Here is a 22,915-nt window from a genome sequence, read left to right as displayed (position 1 = left end):
ACCAAAAAAATAATAATAATAAAAATAATAATTGCCGACAAACAATACATGTGTCCTTACAGAATACCAAAATTATAAAAATTCCTACATTCACAAAGGGACAACAGGTTATCGTATTACATATTTTTCCACTGGACTATGCTGATGTACAACTCCTGCATAGCTTCACAATTTTTTAATAAAACCCTATTACTATACTCTGTGACATTTAATTAACTTCTTGTGTTTTCTGTGATAGCATTGCACCAAACAATACATTTACATCATCACAAAACTATACATGTAAGTATCTACAAAGACATCAATGAAGCATAGTAAGAGTGAAATGTTGGTCCATGAAAGCGAATATGCAGGATTTTGTACAAAGCGTATAAAAATACATGAACATACAATCTATGACTAGATACACTGTATATCTTTCTGTACACAAACACCCTGAAGATTTGGATCACGAAGTGCAGTGCACTCAAAATGCTAAGACTGCCCAAGTCAGATAAAAATAGACCTTTCCTCTTCCTTCAAGCAATAAGATGTAAAATGAGAGAAAAGAGTCGTTTTTCTTTTGCTTGACTGGACACAAAATCTTCGCTCGATCTCATTTCCCGGAAATAATTCACGAAGAAGATGTATCCTAGTTTGATATCAATTTGTGCGTAAGTAGAGGAGAACCTCGTAATAAGGACCTAAAACCCATTACAATTACCTTACTATATCAGGTTCAAATGAATATAAGGAGTTAGTACTGCAAAATCACCTTGCTATAAAAGAAATTTTGTTTTATTGGACCCCCTCATAGTGAGGCTCAACTGTAATAATGATTATACAGAGTTACAATTTTTTCATGGGGAAGGTAAAGCTACGACTGCAAACTTATGTGTCCTAAAGCATACATAGAACAATGTAAAAATCCGAGGGTACGTTATCATCACCTTACATAATGGTCATACATAGGCCTACACAATATTATGATTGATATGACAACTTTGTGAAAGCATGATATATGAAACTTGACAATTTCATTTAGTTTCCTTTTGTAACTGTTTTGATTGCAATGAAACTCGCTGCTCTGTTGGTCCTCACTTTGTGAAGTCAACTTGAGCACAGACTGCAGATTCCTAGTATGTCACTTACATTATAACAAAGTCCTTGTAACTGGCAGTTTTCTTTTGTTATATTGAAATTTCATTGTAGCCAGACAGTAAAGTGTATACAGATGTATGAATTATAATTTTGGGAGCTGAATTTTTACTTTGTTGTAACAAGAGTCTCATTATAACCCTGTTTGTTATAACAGGAGTGCACTGCAATTACAGGTCATGACAACAACCTGCTCCTCTAAAGACAAGTTCATATTCTACATGAAATGTCACCTGAAGATTGCTGAGGATGTTCACAAAATCAGTGCATTCAAAATCATCATGCACTTCATACTTGGAACAGCCTTAACTATTGGTGCATTTGAATCATCATCCAATACATACTTGGAACCAACATGTGTCAAGATTTATGAAGAAGATAAGACAGATGTAGTCCTTCAATTACAAACTTTATACCACCGTCACAGTAGTAAAACTGTGAAAACACGGTGTTCAAAGTGTTGCGGTGCATTCTAGACATCACATGCCATAAACCACCCTGAATACTTTGTACTGACATAGATAAAACAATACAAATACTGTGGGTGTTGGACTTATAGACTGAGACTAATAAAGAAGACAACAGAAGTAATTGTGCAAGAAGCATGGCTGCACTGAATAATTGCATCACACTTCTGAATACATATCATTAGCACAGAAACTCACATAATGATGGTAAAAATGGAATGTTTCTTTGTGTGAATATCATCACAGAAGTTGGAAAATGCCATTTTCACTTGGGATATTGAGATGATTTTACATATGATCATACTTTTGTCAACAACATTATCTGCAAGTGAAGTTCACAAAATTTGGCCCAGCGGAAAAAAAAAAATGTACACACAAAGGTTTCCACATTTACAGCATTGCATATCATGGATTGGCAGCACCACAACTTACCACAAAGAAGACAATACAGGGAATTCCAATGAGTACATGGAAATTTGGAACCAGAAGGTAACACCCCCCCCCCCCCCCCACACACACACACACATGAAAGAGATAAAGAGAGAGAAAACAGAAAACACACACTTACACAGAATACTAGTACAAGAAAACATAACAAAGCTCCTCTATTCATCATAATCATCGTACATATTGGTTTTGAGCTACATCCCAACCTTTCCACCAAGTTGAAGTACCATCTTAAACCAGAGTTCAGTCCTTTGGAGCCAGTTACTATGACAACAGCTCCTGAAGGCATCATCACCATGGTTTCTTTCACTTGGTTCTTGATACTCTCTAGATTGCCAAAGTAATTCATCATTGCCACATTGCTTTTTAGAGCATTAATACTTATGTTCACACACAATTGCTGTATCCACGTCTGTCTGCATCACAGGGCTGGTTACACTCCCTTGTCAAAATTCTCTTTGCCCTGTTACCATCGATCATGGAGGAAACCTACGAATGACATCTTGCGGATTAACATCTTTATTGCACATTCATTCATGTGTTTAGCTCTAAATATGAAAATAAATCATACTGTATGTAGCAAGATGCAGTAAGTAGCTAATTATGTCATACAGCACCTGACATTTTAAAGATTTTCAATAAAAATCACATCGACATGCAATAATTGACATCTATATTCATCAAGGTTGTTGTATTGACAATCTGTATTTTGTCAAAGCAAGACAGAGTGAAATCAACTGAGTTATGCAACATGAAAGTTTGGATTGATCAAAATTAAAAGTAAGTCATGCCCACATCTGTAGAATGCAGAATTTTTGAACGACTGATGACATTTGAGGAAAAAAAGAATGTCAGGGGAAAACTTCTCCAGGCAACAGGTTCACGGCCAGAGTATACCCTCATCATCCAACAGTTGGTAGAAGCGACATCAACAGCATCACAAATGCCATGGCAACGAGGAAGCTCAGTATCCACACCCCGAGCGACGACGGCTTCTTCCGATGCCCGCGCTCCACAAAGTACTGGACCATGTCCAAGACGTCGCGGTCTACCGGCTCGTAGCCCAGCTGGTCCCGCGCTTTGTCGATCTTGAAGTAGTGCATGACGGCAACCTGGAAGAGCTGGAGGACAGGAAGGGTGAAGGGTGAAAGGTGAAGGGTGGTTGAGGAAAACAAATAAAGCTAGATCAATCTGCAGAAAGCATGCCTCTGATTAGAGAATGTATTGTTTCATCCACAAAACTGACATTTTCCATTGGTAGGAACATAGTTGGTCCATTTGGGACAAGTGTGAAGGTCTTCATCTCATGTTCTCAGTACAGATACAGATTTTGTTTTCCCCAAATGGAAAATTGAAATAAAGCAATATTCTGAAAATGAAGTCCCTAAAGAATCTGCAGATGATATATGCATTCAGATTTGTCTCAATGTCCCTTTTCCTAGTACAGTGGAACCACATCATAAAGAAGTCAGATATAACAAAACCCTGTTATAACAAGCTGAGTTTGCAGGTCCAACTCTTTACATTTCTTTGTTTTTGACCCCTGACATAGTGAGAACCCTAATATAATGAGGTAATTGTCATGATCATAGGCCCTCATTATAATGAGGTTCTCCTTTATACCATACATGTATCTCATATTCGTTCTGCTTCAGTCTTTTCTTTTACGTCATCATTCACTGCTTTTGTTTCACTGCATTTAATAAAAACAAATAGTGAGATTGGCCAACAGAAATTCAAATATCAAGGACTTTCCCTTCAGGGTCTGACCCTTGGGTCAATACAGCAAATCACTCACCTCTGTCCTGGTCATCAGGGGCTGGAAATTGATGACTGGCTTGAGGAAGGCATGCAGCCATTCACTGACCAAAGCTGTTCAAAAAGAAAAGTGGGGAGTGAAACTCTTTGGACAATATTCCCACCCAAGAGTTTACTATTATGTAGCGACAAAGTTTCGATAAAATTCAACAACTCCATTTTCACACTTTTATTTTATCACTTTCAAGCAACTCCACGCAATCATTATTTCCCCCCATAATTTATTCTTGTTTACTTCTGAATGATAAGACCTTTGTACTTTTCAGTTCAGATGTTACTGAAATCTGACGACATATTCATAGTAATAGTATGTCACTGCAATATGCACCATTGTATGTTACAGTGGTACAAAATAACACATCAATGATATATTAAAAACTATTTAAAAACTATCCACAAAACAATTATTAGTAAACATATTGCTGTTAATTGCCATTCAACAAGTCCCAATATACCATAAATCAAAAATATAAAATGCACTACAAACATCGCAAATGAAGAAACTAATTTTGCTCGGACTCTATATTGTTGCATTAGTGCCACCCTTCAACTTTCTCCGTCACAGTAAAACTCACCAAATATGTACATAAACCAGACAGGCACACTGAAGTAGGGATATGTGTAGCCCAGTCCGGTGATGAGCGGCCGTAAGAATTCAAACTGGTTTACAGGCTCCTTGTCTGCTATGAAGTACACCTCTCCTCCCTGCAAGCAAGAGACAAGTTGGTTTAATTGATCCCGTCGTGGGGGTGATATTGCTGCCAAAATCATTATCTCATATCTTCATCAAAATGGCAATGCTGAGTTTCCCTGTGTATTCTATATTCAACAAAGACAAGATGGCACTGCTTTTTAAAAATTCATTAAATCTAAAAACAAACAAAGTAAAGAAAAAAAAGCAAACCAAAAAGGGAAATATTAACTAATGTGCTGCTAATTTGAGAATCATTTTGATTTTCCATGATTTAGAAGCTCTCAATAAATCTGAAAAATCTATAAACAATTATATATGTTGAAAGAGGGATTCATACAAAATGAGTCTTTATTCTACTCTATGAAAACTGAACAATAAACATTGTCACAAACAGACACAGCACTACACCACAGATATGTGGTTTCTGGGACTATCTGGACTCCCACAGATAACACGCTTCTGTAGAGGCAACATTCTGTCTAGTTCTTTGGCTTGTATGATATCAGATTGAATGATCCTAAAAAAAAAAGGTATCAATTTGATAAACATATGTGATAACTTCAACATACTTATATTTACCTACACTGATGTAGCTTACTTCAGTGACAAATCAAAATGAGGTTTTTAATTTGTCTCATAAACTATCAAAGGCAAAAATGGGGGAGGGAATCCACACTCTTGCAAAAAAAAAATAATAATAATACATATCAAAAACAAGGAAACAATCAGAATAAAAGAAATGATTCTAACTCATAGAAAACATTTCAAACCTTTTTACAGCATTAACATTGAAATGATTCAACTCCTAGATTCCTGGCTGGTACACGTATGGGTTTACCCCCTGATACTGAACTTACAAGGGGCAGGAAGACAGCCCCCCCCCCCCCCCCCCCACACACACACACACACACATTACAACCGATTCAAATTTAGTGTGTTGTCCTGATCCATCCACTCACCGCTACGTGATCCCTGTGAGGTGAGAGCCCCTCAGCCGCCAGAATGTGACCATTGACGAGGTTGTCGACATGCACCCAAGGAACCAGGATTTGAGGTCCGCCGATCTTCACACACACCAGACCTTGCTCCATGTTTTTCTGTTGGTTTCAGGGATCATGAATTATTTCCAATTCCCATTCTTGTCAGGTAACATCTGACATTTCACAATAATTCGCATGCTTTTTTGATATTTTTAAAAACACATTAAATATTCAATTTTCTTCCTTACTACGAGAAGTCTAAATCATCGTAAATATCATCACGTTCTTGCTTCCTTTCTAAGGTCACACATTAGTTCCATTTACTGAAGCCAAAATGATACAATAATCATTTAGCAATCCTGATTATTATTATGTTGTATTTTTGTTTTCATTTCAAAGATCAAATATTACTTTCCATATCTTTTCTCACAAAGCTAAATCACAAAAAAAAACCATAATCTTTAACCAACTGACATCAAAACAGAAATCTCACATTATTCTCACTTGCCATGTGCACCAACTCATGACAATCACAATAATGACTATGGTCTTTCATTTCAATGACCACACTTCCACTTTATGCTTGTTACGATGAATTAAGATAACAGCAATGTCCGTACATCAGTCATTGTTATCACTGGTTATCTTTTCCTATTTCATCTGTTCTATTTTACCAATGCAATATAATATGCATAACTATTCATGGCAACAAAGGGCTCTGTCAGTAAAATATTGGTCGTGTAAGTGCCGAACAGTTTTTTCTCGGTGATGAGACAAAAAAAAACAAAAAAAAAACCTCATAATCTTCTCAATTCCCTTTAATCTCTTCAATTCCAGAAACAGCATAAAATTCAAATAAATTCGATGTTATCTTTTACATATCCATGTACAAAAACAAACAAACAAACAAACAAACAAACAAACACAAACTCTCAGGTCACAGTTAACTCTTTGTGTGCTTCGAGTGCAGAATGACACAGAATTCCTCACAGCATTTCACACACTCTCCAAGCCTCTGGCACAGAAAGAGTTAATCTTCTCATCAATTCCATTCTTACCACTATCCGAGGAAAGTGCCTCTGTTCTCCCGCTCCATAGATGGCCACTGGTCTGATCACACACACATGCAGCTTGCTACCATCTGCAGAAAGTACATTTTGGTAACCATATGTTATCAATTTCTAGTTTCTCACAGTTATAGTTCGTATTGGCATTACCCTAAAAAACAGCATGTCTCAGCTATACAGTTGGGGGGGGGGGGGGTGGTAAATAGTGCCTTACAACAACAATGGTTGTTGCAACTGATTGACAAATTGCCCTACATCGACGTTATTTACGTCGATGTAGGGCAATTTGTCAATCAGTTGCAATGAAAACATCACGACGGAAGAACTTCATAAATTTGAATAACAATGGTTGTATTTAGACTTTCTGAACGCTAAGTAACTGCTGCTATCAAATGTAGATGTAATGCTATAATTGGCCGACTCACTTCTATTCAGCATTGTTGCTTGCCTCAATTTTCCAGTGGAGTGCAATTTCTGCTGCCCGTTATCTATATCTGCATTTTGTAACTGTTATTCATTCTGCAGAAACTAATTCTGGCTAGATCAGGCAGAACTCTGAGACAAGTTTGGTGGGTTGATAGGAATGTTTGAGGAGGTAGTAGGAGTAAAATTTCAGATACAAACTGTTGGCTTGCAGGATTACACCACAAAAATGAAATTATGAGGACACAGCCAAATGGGAAAAAAAAGAAAAGAAATGCATTGTGAATAAAGGTTGAAATATGCACTTTTTTACATACAAGGTGCCAAGAAAGCAAAATTTAAGAAATATACACTGCAAATTTCCATTCACTTGGTGGCCAAATATTGAACAGAAAGGAAACTTCAGACAAGAAATTACAAGGATATGTAAGCACACACTACAAATGAGTTAAGATTTGACGATTTACACCAAACTTAACACAGTACATGCAGACATAGAGAGGAAAATAGAAAAGTACATGTATACAAAATATTGACCCATGGACCTTGTGCACTTTATCTATTGCTTATGATTTGCTCCTTGGTATTGCTTTCTTTCACACCATATTTGTGGTCAGCACATTTTCCCAACAATCATTACCGAAACTACATTGCTTTATAATCTTGATCTGGCAGGATATCATAGCTCACGAAGGGTTTTCAAGCGAAGACTTAATTAAATAATTCATGATTTTTTAACTCACTGCTTGTTTCCCTTCCATGCGATTTAAGTGCCAGTTGCTCTGCCATGGACTTGGTTCTTGAGTAATCATCCTTATGCTGGAAAAGATGAATAACAGAGAGAAAAGAATATTCATACAATGTCATATTGCTGAAACCAAAACACATCTTACAACACATACTTTGCTTATAATTTTGGGAACTGTAATCGCGAAATATTTTACAGAGTGGGAATGTGAACAGAAGAACCACTGCATTATTGCAGAACTTCATCAATTCCAGTTTTTAGTTAATAAGGTCAAATACAACAAACAAACAAACAAACAAACAAACAGACAAAGGACTTTGAATGCCTTCCAAGAAATACACTGTATATTACTGAATATGCTCAGCAAAATTTTATTGAGAAGAGATATATCTCTCAAAACTCACAGCTGATAGGGGAAGAAGTGGAAGCGTCTCATCTCCATTTTCTATATCCTGCCCGGCAAAGACCACATTGTGCGTACTCGTGTACACCAGCCTGGGTACATTGCACTTGACACAGGCTGATGAATTGCACAAATGCAACAATATGTAGAAAAGAAAGATGAGAAGAAGTGTAAAAGTAAAGGATGAAATACAATATAACTTTCTAACATTGTCCACGCGGGCATTAACGTTAAAATGAGAAATTAGCCAACCCCTCCCTCCCCCACCCCCAACAAAGGTTTTGGGCAGAATTTAACAAATAAAAGAATTTTTTAATTTTGAGCAAAAGTACAGAAATATAATCAATACTTCAAGCAAAGTATGGTCTATTTTGGAAAAGGATAAATAATGAGACCATTCTGATTTTTGTATTTACAGTTCATTCAATTACTTGACAAGGACTCCCATCCACATGTATACTTCAAAAACATCATCTCAAGTCATGAAACCATGACAAAACTTGCATTGTATCTACAATGATCTGCTTCATGTGCACAAAAACATAAGTTTTATATAGATTTTTTAGAATGGCACTTAGAGGACAGCAAATCCTCCGTCTCTGATAAAGTTTGAGGTATTATTGCCCCATCTGTCCATTATGAAACTACTAAAAAAGAATACAAAATCTTATAAGCATGATATAAACTCAGTTTATAAAAGGTACAAGAGGTGAAGTAAGGTGATTCTTAATGCAATGGATAGATCAACAGGTGCAGGGCAAGATTGAGATAACTTTACATGTATCCAAGTGAATAGCAAATAGCTAACATGGTTTGACATAAACAATTTTTTTAACAATAATATGAAAATCATGTCTGAAGGAATGATGTTCAAACTCAGATATGTTACCACATAATGAACAAAACTGAGACCTTCTACACTCTGACAACACAGTGAGACTATCAAATTTTGCTATATTCTAGCAATCAGTGTCCGTAAATTTCATGCCTTTTCAGAGCACAGTCCCTACTCATCTTTTCTTTTTTTGTGTGTGTGGTTTTTGTTGTTGTTGTTGTTGTTGTTGTTGTTGTTGTTGTTGTTGTTGTTGTTGTTGTTGTTGTTGTTGTTGTTGTTCTTTTCCAATGTAGTATTATAGATTTAGCCAACACTTCATACCCTCAGACCGACAGACAGGGAAAAACTGTCACAGTGTATTTAAAATTTTTGAGATCTTTAAAATCTTACCTTCGATTACATTCTCAGTTCCTCCCACATTCACGCTTTCTATAAAGTCTGATCCTCTAAGCTGAAAGAAATACAAAGAACTTAATTCAGTCTTATGTGGGTGATAAAGTTGAAAATTATACAGGAAATAAAACTGAATAAGAAAATATCTACCAGTTCTCCCGATTGAAAATCAAAAGAAATGTTACGCAGATGGATTTATCAAATTGGGCAAAGTGCATGTCAATTTCTCTGAACAATAAAAACTAATAACTTTTGTTGCAGTTATTTGTATGATTACTATTGTAAACAGGCAATTATCATTTTATCACAATCATAATCATAATCATCATCATCATCATCATCATCATCATCGACAACCGAAGACTCACCATCTCCCTGCCCGACATGCCGTAGGAAGCGATGTGAAAGACACAGTCCACACCATTACACAGCTCCTCTATGACTTCTCTGTCTCGGATGTCCCCCTGCACATCAACAGCATAAGTAAAATGTGACACTTACACTTTCATTATATTACGTCACAAGCTTTCATCAAAGCATCATTGATCAATTTTTGTAATTTCAAATTGTTATGGAAATGTATAACATAAAGCATACAACAACATTTACAAACTATTATCCAGCAGTGAGGGTGGGCAGTCTGTATAAATGCGATGGATATATGTTACATTTACACTTTTGGAAAGACTGCTATGTTTGGTAAAATTTACCATGTGCTCTTTGTTTCACAGTTATACCTGAACAACTTTGATTTCTGGATCGTAGTCCTCAAGCGGAGCCCCTTTGTCAAACAACGTGACCTTTGCACCCAGCATATGCAGTGCTCTGCCCAGGTGAATTCCGACAAAGCCAGTGCCACCTGTCACAAGGACACGACGACCCCGAAATGATTCTACCTTCAGGGACCTGCAGAGGGTGCAAAACAGGGTAACAAAGAAGATCAAATATGCGATATGTCTGGCTGTTACTATGACTGTCGAAATCTACAAACCTCCATCATATGGATGCGACTAGTATTCAAACTTTTTTTTTTCTGTGCTGTGCGGTTTATTGAGAACATGGGTATGAAAATTGCTGCTCAGTGTGAAACTTATTTGTCCTTTTTTGTCTTTCATGCTTTCTCCAAGACCAAGTTAGATTTGAAAGAGTTGAGTGATGTGCCATTTACCAGTACTACGCCAGGGGTACGGCACATCTAATCTAGCCTGTGACATATACTTCACCAATCATGGAAAGCATTACAGTGCACTCCCGTTATAACGAACATGGTTATATTCATCATTATTATAACGAAAAGCTTGTTTCAATGTGTGTAATGATCCTTTGTTACACAAATTTTTACTGCATTGTAACAAGCTTTTCGTTATAACCATTGCATTATACGGGAGTGCGCTGTAATGTTCTCCATGATTGGTGAAGAAATGCCAACTGGCACAGGCTAGATTTAAGGATCACGTGATGATACTGGTATATACATATATATATATCCATGTAGCCACCTGCTTTGCATCATTTTATCATTTGGCTACAATACAAACAACATTTCGACTTAGAAAATTTATGGAAAACTGCTGGTCCCGAGGACTTTGTTCCCAACTTCGCTTCAGTCTCAGAACATTAATTTACGAGTAATTGGCTATGGCTGCTGCTTTGTCTTACATTTTAACTTTCAATGGACTCTCAGGAGCATAATTCATCTAAATTGGCCCTAACCTAGGCCTCCACTAGATACAGTAGGCCCTTAATCACAGTGACAAGTTCAAGTTATAAGGCCCTACTGTGTAAATAAATTACTGAAACTTATCTGACAACAAACATATTTTAACGCATGTGGGACTGCGACTGCGCCCCAACGCTGAACACTGATCTACGGGGAATCTACTAGATCTAGTTAATTAATACTAGTACATTTTCATATCTTTGCTCTTACCTAATAACAGCCCCTGCTCGGTGTTTGTGGCGTGCATTTGCGGAGGTCGTCATTTTCATTAGAAAGAAATAAGAAGTTGTCGATCGATCTTCTCCTCCAGTTTATTCCTGTACTGTCCTATGCAATTTGCGCGCATATGGACCCAATCTACAGCGCAGCAAGAGTTGCCTAGCTTGCCGGCGTTATACGCGATGATTATGGGCCATACATGGGCCGAGTACACACGTTACACGCACGTGAAGCACGCGTATTTGTGAGTGTCCTACAAAATGGGCAGGAAGAGCCGGTATAAGAAATTCAAAGCTGTAGACCCTTACTGTACTGGTCAGAGGAAGGCATTGTTGATCCGGTATGCTCTTACGTAATATTTTGTTTTTGTTATCTTTATTTAATTAGTCGAGCAGAAATGTCGAGTATTAAATTGAGTAAAGTGAGGAAGGAGAACAGTAACCAAGTAACAACGCCGTGGTCCCACGCGTTGAGAGTAATGTAATGTACAGTGGTGTGTAAGGGTTCTACACAGTTCAGTTCCCCCAGCCACACTTTCCACACTATCAAGTACATGATCTGGAGATTCTAAACTTTCTTGAAAAGATGTAGGGATGTGCTACAAACAAAGGAAAAAGATTGCCCTAGGGTCTAATGGTAATGGTTTATTGAATAAAATTCATTTGCAGCCATGGAGAAGGCTGAATTGAAGAATTTTGTTACACTCATTTTGCAATAGTGACAATGTACATAGGATTAGAGCACCAGTATTCGGTCAGCTACCACTATTCGGTCACTTATCACTAGTGACCAGCCAGTAAGTTCAACTGTCACAATACACGCAAATCACATCAATTCACATACTTGCACACTCATTCACAACAGGAAACTCCCTTAGCCCCCTCCAAAAATCCATCCAAAATCCCAAATTTTACCGTCAAAAGTGCAGAATTGGCGCTACTTTCCAAAAGCATGTGGGATAAGTTAAAAGTACGGGTCGCCGAAAAAGCGCTAAAAATCGAGAAATAGGCCGTTCTCTCGCGGGTTTTTTTGCTTATCGCAAGCTTAAGTGTGAGTGTGAGCATGAGTGTGATGGTATCCTCAAGAATGCAAAAGTAAAACAAAATTTCCGTACGTGCCGATACAGTGTCTCAATGTACAAGGGTTGAATGCAAGTGCTGAGTCCCCAGTATTTGGTCACCAACGGGCGCCGCAACGTCCCCGATGCAATTTTGCACCAACAAGGTAGCGCGCTGCGCACGTTTTTCAGCTGCCTTGAACACGCATTGACTTTGAACGCGCATATCGCGTGACCGAATACTGGAGCCGGTGACCGTATACTGGGGAATTTTCAAGGTGATATATTTTGCGATTTTGTGAGATTCTGTGTGATATTGAACAAAATGGAAATTGAGATTAAAGAAATTTGATATATTTCACATACTTACATTGCTGTAGATATGATGTATGAATGTATTATTTTAGTTTGAAAAATATTGCAAAAAAGTTTAAGTGACCGAAAACTGGGGATGTTACACTACTAATCATACAAATATTCTTCAATTGAATTGTAAAACTACACAATCATTGTATCTGTACTTGACAGCTGATCACTTCATTTCTGCATTGTGGGAAAATGTTTTTCATTCATGCCCTATTCTTACTTTTTCTTTTCTTTTTTCTCAGGCAAGAAAATGTCTTCAACAAGGCACCAAAGAAAGATGACTTTGAACAGAAGCCCCCGAAGGGTTTCTTAGACCTAATGGATTCAATGGCATGGAGCAAAAATCAAACAAAGCCACCTAAGAGAAAACGTAGGAAGGATGAAGATGCAGAAGAAGATATATCAGGTAACATTTTGTGATGTATCTTTTATTGTCATTTTCTTCTTGGCAATCACTGCTTGATTGGCAGATATCTCTGTGATATAGACAGCCAGGATTCTTTAGTGCAATGACTCTCAAAATGCAGATACACCTGTATGAAGTCATACACTCTGTTAATGATAGCACCACCTTCATTGCGGTCAACTGAGGTCAACAGTGTAAATTCAATCTAAAGAGTCAGATGTGAAGTGGTGTATCCAGTATGCCTGTATACACTTTCTGTAGTACGTCCAAACGTGGGGAAGTAGCAATGAATCAAACAGAGAAGTCATCCTTGCCTGAAATATGTCTATATGATAGCCAGCAAGCACCTGTCATAAACCAAAGATCAATGAATGTAATAATATAGGCTAAGGCTATACAACTACAGCAATGTGATTAATAAAGGATGACCTCATATGAGCCAAAAGAAGAATATCCTGATACAATTGTAGTAATTTCTAATCAGCTTATTAATAAGAATATATTGTTAATGTATTAAGTGTGTTGAATATTGCATGTATGCAATTTATCATTTCATTACTCATGGCCATATGAAACCTGACGTGCACTGTATTTAAAGGGATCGTATAGTTTTGGTTGAGACCTAATTTCAGGTTTCTAACATTTTTTTTTGTGTGTGAGATAATGAGAAACCTCTTATAAAATATGAAAGAGCATGTAATTCTATGAGGAATTCAACGTTTATTTGATGAAAATTGGTTTTGAAATGGCTGAGATATCCAAAAAAGAGTAATTCTAATAAAGTGTGGGACCCACACTTTATTACGATCGCTTTTTTTTACTTTGTTTTTGGATGTTTCAGTCATTCCAAACCCGATTTTCATCAAATAAACTTTGAATTCCTCTTAAAATGGTATGCTTTGCACTATATCATAAGTGTTTTCTTGTTATCTTGCAAAAATTTAAAAGCCCAATTTTCATCTCCACCAATACTGTACTATCCCTGTAATGTTTGGGTTTAATTCTCATGGAACTTTTCTTAACCAAATGAAGACTAGTCCCGAGTGTACTTGGGCAGGTGTCTATGGAAAATGTGTGTTAAAGCAAAATCAGCTCGTCCTCAACAGGTTTGATGTTCCCTGTTTGACTTGCAGCAATTATTCTGTGGGGAATTCCCATCAGGGGGGCGTTTCATCAACGAGTTCGTCGGAGTTTTCACCGACGAATTTGCTATCAGCCAATCAGACGCAAGGATTTATACTGACAACTGTCAAAAGCTAATGAAATCCTTGGTCTGATTGGCTGATAGCAAATTTGTCGGTGAAAACTCCGACGAACTCGTTGATGAAACGCCCCCCAGGTATTTCAGTTGTCTTGTGATTTTATTCTAGTTGTATAGTGATTTTATGTGAATTGTTTAAAATACAATGACAAAAGTATTTCCTTCATTGCTGTGTTTGAAGATCATTGCATTCTCACACAGCCCGAGAGATTCTTTTTATTCAAATCATAGGAACTGAGAATTGGGATACTTGTGCCAAACACAGCAAGATAGACTTGAATCAAACGTAAAATACAGGTTGGTGACATTTCAAAAATGCTTTTCACATTGTGCAGAAAAGAAGAGCAAGAATGAGAAGTTTAAGCGGCGGCCGTGGGAATCTGACGAACAATTCCTGGGCCGAGTTGACCGGCTGGCTGGCAACATTATCGCCAAGGAGAAGATGGAGATTGTCAAAAGTGGTGGGGACAAGGAGCCCGCCCCGAAGAAACTCACCAAGGAGAAGGAGCGGAAGCTGAAGAGACTCAAGAAGAGTGCAGAGGAAGCCAAGAAAACGTTAGTTTGCTGTGCACTCACCTTTTTTATGAAGAAAAATTTGTAAAAAAAAAAAATGTTTCTGAGAATATTTCATATCCACATCCAAAAGGAAACCACATGAACTGGTATTGGTAGGTGTATAGACTTCATATTCCCGATTACTAAATTGGAAGTTAATCTTTAGATGTAGGTGGTACAACTCTTGTGATTTAACAAAAAATAGAAAAAAAAAAAAGATAATTTATTTCTATAAGGCCTATTCCCCGATTACTAAATTGGAAGTTAATCTTTAGATGTAGGTGGTATAACTCTAGTGATTTAAAAAAAGGGAAAAAAAGTGATGAATTATTTCTATAAGGCCTATCTTTTTAATGTCATACATCATGCACTGGAAAGCATACACTGGGATTGGAAAGTACTCCTCAAATTGTTTGCATTCCAGTCATTTGCTGGGTACATGAGACATACATGCATGAGTAGTCTCTTTCTCCCAATAGTTGGTTTATATAATATATTGTATTTCCATAAAAAACAAACAAACAACTGGATAGGTTCTAAGAATTACTGTAGGGTATGTTCATTGGTGGATATTAACAAATATTGTTCAATGAAGCAATCAATATTTGTTTTTCCTCATCCTTATCATATTCCTCATGCATCGTGTTGACATCACTACTGTTGCAGATGCCTATGACCTTTGATTTATCTTCTTTCTAATTATCAGGAGACTTGAAGAGCGGAAAGAGTATGCAAAAGCTGTGAAGAATGACAAAATGCTGGATTCTATAGAAAAGGAAATGATGAAAGGTAAGAAATTAGCCCATACATTTTCTTTTACTGGTAACTGCATATTAAGTTACAGTCACTTCTGTTTCCTTCCATGTCAAAATGATATGAGACATTTCAGCTGTGTTGTGATGTCTCGTCATATTTGTGATAACTCTGCTCTGCATCTATTTTGCTGACATTGAACAGTGTTTATTTCATTGTCTTAAAATATATGTAGAATATGCAGAATGCAATCAATAATATGTCAGAGACCACATAAGTCAGTGACCCCTTGTTCAATCTCTTTCTCACTGAGAAACTATGTTCAGTTTGCTATATAAAAAGTGATCACTTCTTGTAAACCAATGTGAAAATGGTTCTGTTCCATAGGTTGAACAATTTAGTCCTGCATTCCTTTGCAGCATTTCTTGTACAAAACTTGGCTGATCCAAAAATGAAGGAAAACACGAAACACACACACCCTTTCTTTGTTACGAAGGCCCAGTGCCTTAGCATTCCCACTGACTCAAAACTCTATGTAACAGTATCAAAAACATGATGAGATTCTTTACATATATGTTCACTCTTATTTTTAACAATTATCAATGCAATCAGATCATCAAAATGTTATTTAACAATGACAAATTTCCTAATGCCATACATTGTCACTTTCAACAGATTAGGTGTCAATATTGCCATAGTAGTCAAAGATACACTGTAGTGCAAATTGAATGGTTGAAGAAAGTGGACAGTACATTCCTTTGCATTGAAGTACAAGCCATGCATAATTTGTTCTGATGACCATGTTTTATTGTTTGCAGCTGTGTTTAAAAAGTGTTTGATGAGACATACATAACTTCACCTTCCCAGGGTGCATGTTATTCACTCTGCTTGTTGTATTTGTATTGATTGTTATATCCAGATACTGTCAAGTTTGGAGAAGTCGCTATGGAACCTCCCACTCTCACAAAAGCCCCCAGGAAGAGTCAAGATGCAGCAAAAGTGAGTACTCACAGGTCTTAGAGAAGTAAAAAGAAAAGAAACTCTATCTGGGGGAACATTTGCAGGCTTTCAAGTGGCCCTACTTTTCCTACTTTTTCCTACTTTTTTATGCCTCCGCCACGAAGTGGTGCCGGAGGCATTATGTTTTCGGGTTGTCCGTCCGTCCGTACGTCCGTCCGTACGTCCGTACGTCTGTACGTCCGTACGTCCGTACGTCCGTCCGTCCGCTTTCGTTTACGCGATAACTTGAGTAATATTTACTGGAATTTTACCAAACTTGGTCCAAGTATGAAGTATGATGGGGCAATTATTTGATTAGATTCTGGGTGAAATCGGCTAAAGGTCAAAGGTCAAAGGTCAAGGTCAAATCATGAAATTGTATCCGTTTACGCGATAACTCACGACTGGATAGAGTAAATTTCACCAAACTTTGTTGGAGGATGATGTATAATGGGACAATTACTTGATTAGTTTTTCAGTGAAATTGGACAGAGGTCAAAGGTCAAAGATCAAGGTCAAATCCTAAAATTTATCTGTTTACGTGATAACTCAAAACTGGATGAAGCAGCTTTCACCAAACTTGGTCCAAGGATGATGTATGATGGGACAATTAGTTGATATGATTTTAGTGACATTGGCAAGAGGTCAAAGGTCAAAAGGTCAAGGTCAAATGCTATAAATGTTGCAATTTCCCCCATATCTATGCAATGCCCAAAGGTATTTTCTTGAAACTTGGTGTGGACATGTACTACTGCGTAAAGATTCTCCAGATAGAGTTTCATGTCATAAGGTCAAAGGTCAAAAGGTCAAAGGTTAGGTGAAAATGTTGCAATATCACTTTTCTCGCAAATGGTTCAATGTATCCTCGTGGAACTTGGTACATGCGCATGTACTGACTGGCAGGGATTATCTAGGGAATTTAGGGGTCATGGGTCAATAGTCAGGGGTCAAAGGTCAAGGTCAACTCCTCAAAATTTTACTATTTCCCTCATATACTAGTATATGCAATGCTTGCATTATTAGTTTCAAAACTTATTACATGCATTACCTAATGGAGATTCTCTTGGAAATTTCCAGCTGGAAGGTCAAAGGTCAAAGATTAAGGGTCAAAGGCCAGGTTTCAATGCCCCCTCCCCCCCCCCCCCCCCCCAAAAAAAAAAAAAATCCATTTTGTACCGTCATTACACTCTTTCTTCATACCTTGGAAATTACTCAATGCATAAACTTATAAAAAGGTCTGTCAGAATTCAAGTAAAAATTCTCAATTCCCCAAATATGTGTACCTGCACTCTTAGAAAATTAAAGCAAACCCAGTTCAAGACATTTCTGACAAACCTGTCATTTCAATATTTTGCCAGTTATGTGAAACTGTCATGGATCACACATTGTGAAGACATTGTACTATACGCCTATTGGGAGAATCATGCATTATAGCGGAGGCATCAGTCGCCATAGCGACATTTCTAGTTTACTGCTGTCCCTACTTTTCCTACTTTTTTGCTCAAAATCCTGCTTTTTCCTCCGTTTTCCTACTTTTTTGGTGAAAAACCCCGCAAAAAAAAAAAATGTGCAAGGCTACTTGGAATAATTCATATTCAGAAATGACGAGTAGACTCTAGTTGCAGATTCTTACAGGTGGGGAGAGCCTCTTCAGCATGAAAGAGGGATAACACACACCAATCAACCACAAGACTGCTGCCAGCCTCAGCTTTTGCTCCTGTGCAGATGTGATTGATCCCACTGATATTGCAGCCTAGGTCTTGGAGCAGTGCTCAACCAGCTCTCATCATCGCTCAAAATTACCAGGCTCTCCCAGGAGCAAAAGTGAGGCTGAGGCAGCAGGGTTGTGAGTACAAATTAAGATTTACATGTAACATCAAGAGTTCTGGTGAGTATCGATGAAAACTACTCCAAAAAGCCTGCACATGTCCTGACTTAATCCTACTTTTTTTTTTCTTTAAATGCCCTACTTTTTCCCTCTTATGTCCTACTTTTTCCTACTTTTTTTAGAGATTTTGTTCCTACTTTATTCCTACTCTACTATAGTGCGCTTTGGGCCTTGTGGGAAAAGCGCACTATAAATAATAGTAATAATAATAATAGATAATAATACTTTTTTACATTATCCTGCTTGAAAGCCTGCATTTGTGACACCCCTGATGAAATCCTACCTCATGAATGGCAGCTTCTGTTGTCATGCTTTTTTATATCTGTGTACTTCTCCTTTTTTTTAAAAAATATGATGACAGGGGTTGACAACACTTCTCACAACTCCTTGTAGACTGCCTGTGAATTCTTCCCACTTGATCAGTTGACATGTTCTTTCATTTCCTTGTGATATAAAACTTTTTTACTAGCTTTGCTGCTGTCGTGGATGATAATTGTCAGAGGTACACTCCCAGTTTGAGTACAGGCAACTCCTGTTACAAAGAAGTTTGGGGGATTAGCATCTTTCTATCATTATATCAAAATTTTGTTACAGCCAAGCAGTAAAGTACATGAAGATATCTGTAATAATTTTAGGATCTGAATTTTTACTTCGTGGTAACAAGAATTGTGTTGTAACCCAATTTGTTATAACGGGAGTGCACTGTATAAGGGCTGATCTTTCCTGTGGGAAGAGTGAAATTCCTTTACATACTTTTTGTTCTAGTTTTCTTGCATATGCCAGTATGAGAACTTACCTGGTAGGTGAAAAAAGGGTGTTTTGGCTTATTCATTTTAAGTACATCTTCCTGTTTCAATAAGATTTAATATATTTGGTATGCAAATGTATTTTGCCCGAAGTCATTACAGCAAAGTTATACTGTAATGTTCTCGTGAAATAGATACGGTGGGAGAAATGTGATATCTCATTTTCTCTTCTACTTTGTGTGTTTTGTTTTGCTTTGTCTTCCAACAAACATACAGCCGGGTCAACGAGAGTTGCTTCTCAAAGGACTGATTAATCCTGGACCTTCACAAAAGCATTCGAAAAAAGCAAATACGTCAGGAAAGGCAAGGTCACGGAAGGCCAACCCAAACTCGAAGGAAATAAAAAGAAGGAAAGACATGTCGTCCTCAGAGAAGATGAGATTTGACCGGACCAGAGAAGCTGTGATTGAAGCATATAGGAAACAGAAAAACACCAGGAGGATAGAGTTGCCACAACTTGGTGACGGAGACCCTAGCTAATGCTGTGCAAGGGCAACAGAGTGACTGAACTTTTGAAACTGCTTAAGAATGGGAAACCTCAGTTCTTGAATGATATTTCTGGAGTCGGGGATGATGGGGGAGTGATTTTTGTTTGCTTACAAATTGGAAGTTGCCTTTGAATTTGTATTACTGTTTGATATTTATCTCTGTACAGTAGAACGATGACCCAGTGGTAGTCATGTTAGATGTAGCACCACATCCACATAGGAGAGGCTTCATTGTATGTTTGACACTACATCATTTCCAAATGACATGTAAACAAATAACAGGCTATGTAGAATTGAGTGGCAGTGGCAGTGAATGCAAGATTTCATCACAAAATCCTGTACATATCACTGTTAAACTCACATTTTGTTTTCTTCCTTTTGTTCTTGTTACATGTACATGTTTGAGGATGCCAACTTTGTAATTGCTTGCTCATGCCATCTTTCTTCAGTTCGCACTTATTGTCCTTACGAGGAATACAGTCAACCTTGCCTAAGTCAAATCTATTTGAACTGAAGAAATACAGTTACTTCAACTTAGAGAATATTCAACTAATGAGGGATTAACCTGTTAAGGACAAGTCCCTAGTATACTAAGGCAACTGTCTGAGGGAAGTCCGTGTTGTAGCAAAATCAGCCCATCCTCAACGGGTTAAATCGAGAGAATATAAAGAGAAGAGGGCTTGAAAAAACCTTCAACTTAGGTGATTTGAAGTATATAAGGTCAACTTAAGCAAGGTTGACTGTGCAGTACTTGTAGATCAATGGATAAAGTCAGATATTTCTAGAGACGAAGCAGTAAGGAAACCCCCATGGTAAAATTTGTTGTCAAAAAAACAACAAACCACAGTACAAATGTACTTGTTATAATTTCCATGAAGTTTTGAATGTTCTGTGTTAGAGAACATCCATCTCAGCCAATGCATGCATAATGTGTGTACTTCTCTGTTTCCCCTTGAAATGCTTAATCCATCCCTTTTTATGTGGTAAAAGTTGTCATTGTATACTTGTTACTTGTTGCAGTAATCCCAATTGCAGCTCCTTGGAAGCTATACTGGGATACAAATCATGTCGTGTGCCAATGGAGGGGCAGAAGTGACAAGATTGTGCATTTCTCCATTTCTCTGTTATCTACGATAAAAGCGAGAGTGTCTGTGCAAGTAAAAACGTTGGTCCCTTTCTCCAGCATGTGGAACCCAGTAGGAGGTTACATCTTGTTGATGAAGGGCAGTGCAACCTCTCTGAACATGGTTGCTGCAAATTACAAATGTATGGCCAATTGATGCTTATACATTGTATCCAAATAAAGGGGATTTCTTGGCTAATGAAGACTTAAGTTTATCACGTTTTGCTTTTAAAGACTCCACAATGTGGAGATTCATGGAGTGACAAGGTGGACCCGGTTCGCTGTATTTGAGAATCCTCGTATCGAATAGTGTACAGTTTGTTCAGCTACTATAGCTGAAATTTTCGCGTACAGATATTTTCGCGAATTGCTATTTGCCGGACATTCTCGCGTGTTGTTAATTTCGCAGTTACTAGGGTCTAACTGAACCTAGTTAATCGCGCGTTTTTTTCGCGTGTTGTTATTTTCGCGGTTCAAAGGCGATTCGCAAAATTAAAACCACCGCGAAAATTTCAGCTCATACAGTATATCACTGATCTCTACTTAAAGGACAAGTTCACCTTCATAAACATAAGGATTGAGAGAATGTAGCAATATTAGTAGAACACATCATTGAAAGTTTGAGGAAAATCAGACAATCCGTTCAAAAGTTATGAATTTTTGAAGTTTTTGTGCAGTACCCACTGGATGAGAAGACTACTGCAGTGTATGAATAACTTAGATGTCACATGCGTACAACAATATAAGGAAAATATAAAGAGAATTTCACAAAATTCCATCTTTTGAAAAAAGTACACATTCCCCTGACTCGTTACCGACAAATGTTATGGGTAATATCATTCTCCCTGCCTTTAGAAAGAGGCAAGTCAAGTGCACTTTTATTATGCCAAAAAAGTGAAAATATGTTGAATTTTCTTTTACATTTTCTTTATACTGTTGTACGCATATGACCCACAAGCTGTAGTAGTCTCCTCATCCAGCGGTTCCAACACAAAAATTTTAAAAATTCATAACTTTTGCATCGATTGTGCAATTTTCCTCAAACTTTCACTGATGTGTTCTACTAATATTGTTGCATTTTCTCAATCCTTATGTTTATGAAGGTGAACTTGTCCTTTAAGTAGGCCTACACACACTGCATTTGAAGAATCTTGACAAGATTCAACCAATCATTGAATATTGATTAAAGGAATCAATAGAAGGCTTGTCAATGAAAACACGTTAAAAATTCTTTCTCTTCCCTCTCTGCAGCCCCTCCCCCCCCCCCCCAATAAAAAAGTGAGAATATACATGAATAGATGACTCTGTCATCTCCAAGTGGGGTATAGTGTTATGTATCGGGATCGTCTGTCGTCCTACATGTGTGTGGGGGTGTAGCAACCTTTGGACGTCCACTTTATGAAATTTTGTTCAAAGAAAATTGCTGCAGCGTCGAGTATCTCTTCATTACAGGGCTTGTCTGCACCTGGATTTTTATGGTAAGGAACTCGTGAGCTTGTATATATCACATTTGTGGCACCCAATAATGAAGAAAATACATGTAGTGTAAAGGAAGGACTCCTATCTAACACTTAATAAAGACTTTAAAAGTACACAAATACCTGTAGTGTTTGCAAAACAGACTTTATTTGTGTTTTGACTGTTACAGTGTGTTTTCTTCCATAATTGTACAAAATCCTGCTACAAAATAATTTCATGGTCCCAAACACTGTACAGTTTGAAGTCATCTCCAGGACACACAGAATACATATCAAAACTCATTGCACCATTTGCATCCCCTGACACCAAGCATTTGGATACACAATGTATTAGAAATCGGTCTCCATTACTTTCATCACTGAGGAGCATGACGTAGATGACTC

At 37.5% G+C, this 22,915-nt stretch overlaps 2 protein-coding genes across 2 annotated transcripts; one reads left to right on the top strand and one right to left on the bottom strand.

Annotated features, from left to right (window-relative positions):
• Window positions 1-2,943: 2,943 nt before the first annotated feature.
• Window positions 2,944-11,453, bottom strand: LOC139731155 (short-chain dehydrogenase/reductase family 42E member 1-like). Its single transcript, XM_071642035.1, has 11 exons — window positions 11,343-11,453; window positions 10,150-10,318; window positions 9,781-9,876; window positions 9,410-9,470; window positions 8,186-8,301; window positions 7,777-7,852; window positions 6,602-6,684; window positions 5,523-5,660; window positions 4,445-4,574; window positions 3,850-3,923; window positions 2,944-3,172 (listed from the first exon to the last, which is right to left on the bottom strand). Exons 1-11 carry the CDS (start codon window positions 11,399-11,401, stop codon window positions 2,954-2,956), a joined length of 1,221 nt encoding a protein of 406 aa, XP_071498136.1. The 5' UTR covers window positions 11,402-11,453; the 3' UTR covers window positions 2,944-2,953.
• A 124-nt stretch (window positions 11,454-11,577) lies between these two features.
• On the top strand, window positions 11,578-19,955 carry LOC139731154 (coiled-coil domain-containing protein 137-like). Its single transcript, XM_071642034.1, has 6 exons — window positions 11,578-11,691; window positions 13,017-13,180; window positions 14,777-14,996; window positions 15,703-15,785; window positions 16,669-16,748; window positions 19,659-19,955. Exons 1-6 carry the CDS (start codon window positions 11,612-11,614, stop codon window positions 19,920-19,922), a joined length of 891 nt encoding a protein of 296 aa, XP_071498135.1. The 5' UTR covers window positions 11,578-11,611; the 3' UTR covers window positions 19,923-19,955.
• Window positions 19,956-22,915: the final 2,960 nt, after the last annotated feature.

Source organism: Diadema antillarum, unplaced genomic scaffold, assembly GCF_040938485.1.
Source record: "Diadema antillarum isolate AM-2024a unplaced genomic scaffold, OU_Dant_1.0 seq00000364_RagTag, whole genome shotgun sequence".
Classification (NCBI taxonomy): domain Eukaryota; kingdom Metazoa; phylum Echinodermata; class Echinoidea; order Diadematoida; family Diadematidae; genus Diadema; species Diadema antillarum.
Note: the sequence above shows the minus strand (reverse complement) of the source record. Positions and strands in the feature narration are given on the sequence as shown.

Bases quoted from the DNA above. Each gene is read 5' to 3' on its own strand.
- LOC139731154 (XM_071642034.1), top strand. From the start codon at position 11,612: ATGGGCAGGAAGAGCCGGTATAAGAAATTCAAAGCTGTAGACCCTTAC. The intron at 15,786-16,668 runs GTAAGAAATTAG...TGTTATATCCAG, and splicing joins AGAAAAGGAAATGATGAAAG to ATACTGTCAAGTTTGGAGAA. The intron at 16,749-19,658 runs GTGAGTACTCAC...ACAAACATACAG, and splicing joins AGAGTCAAGATGCAGCAAAA to CCGGGTCAACGAGAGTTGCT.
- LOC139731155 (XM_071642035.1), bottom strand. From the start codon at position 11,401: ATGAAAATGACGACCTCCGCAAATGCACGCCACAAACACCGAGCAGGG. The intron at 8,302-9,409 runs GTAAGATTTTAA...GCAATTCATCAG, and splicing joins AACTGAGAATGTAATCGAAG to CCTGTGTCAAGTGCAATGTA. The intron at 6,685-7,776 runs GTGAGTTAAAAA...TACTTTCTGCAG, and splicing joins GCATGGAAGGGAAACAAGCA to ATGGTAGCAAGCTGCATGTG.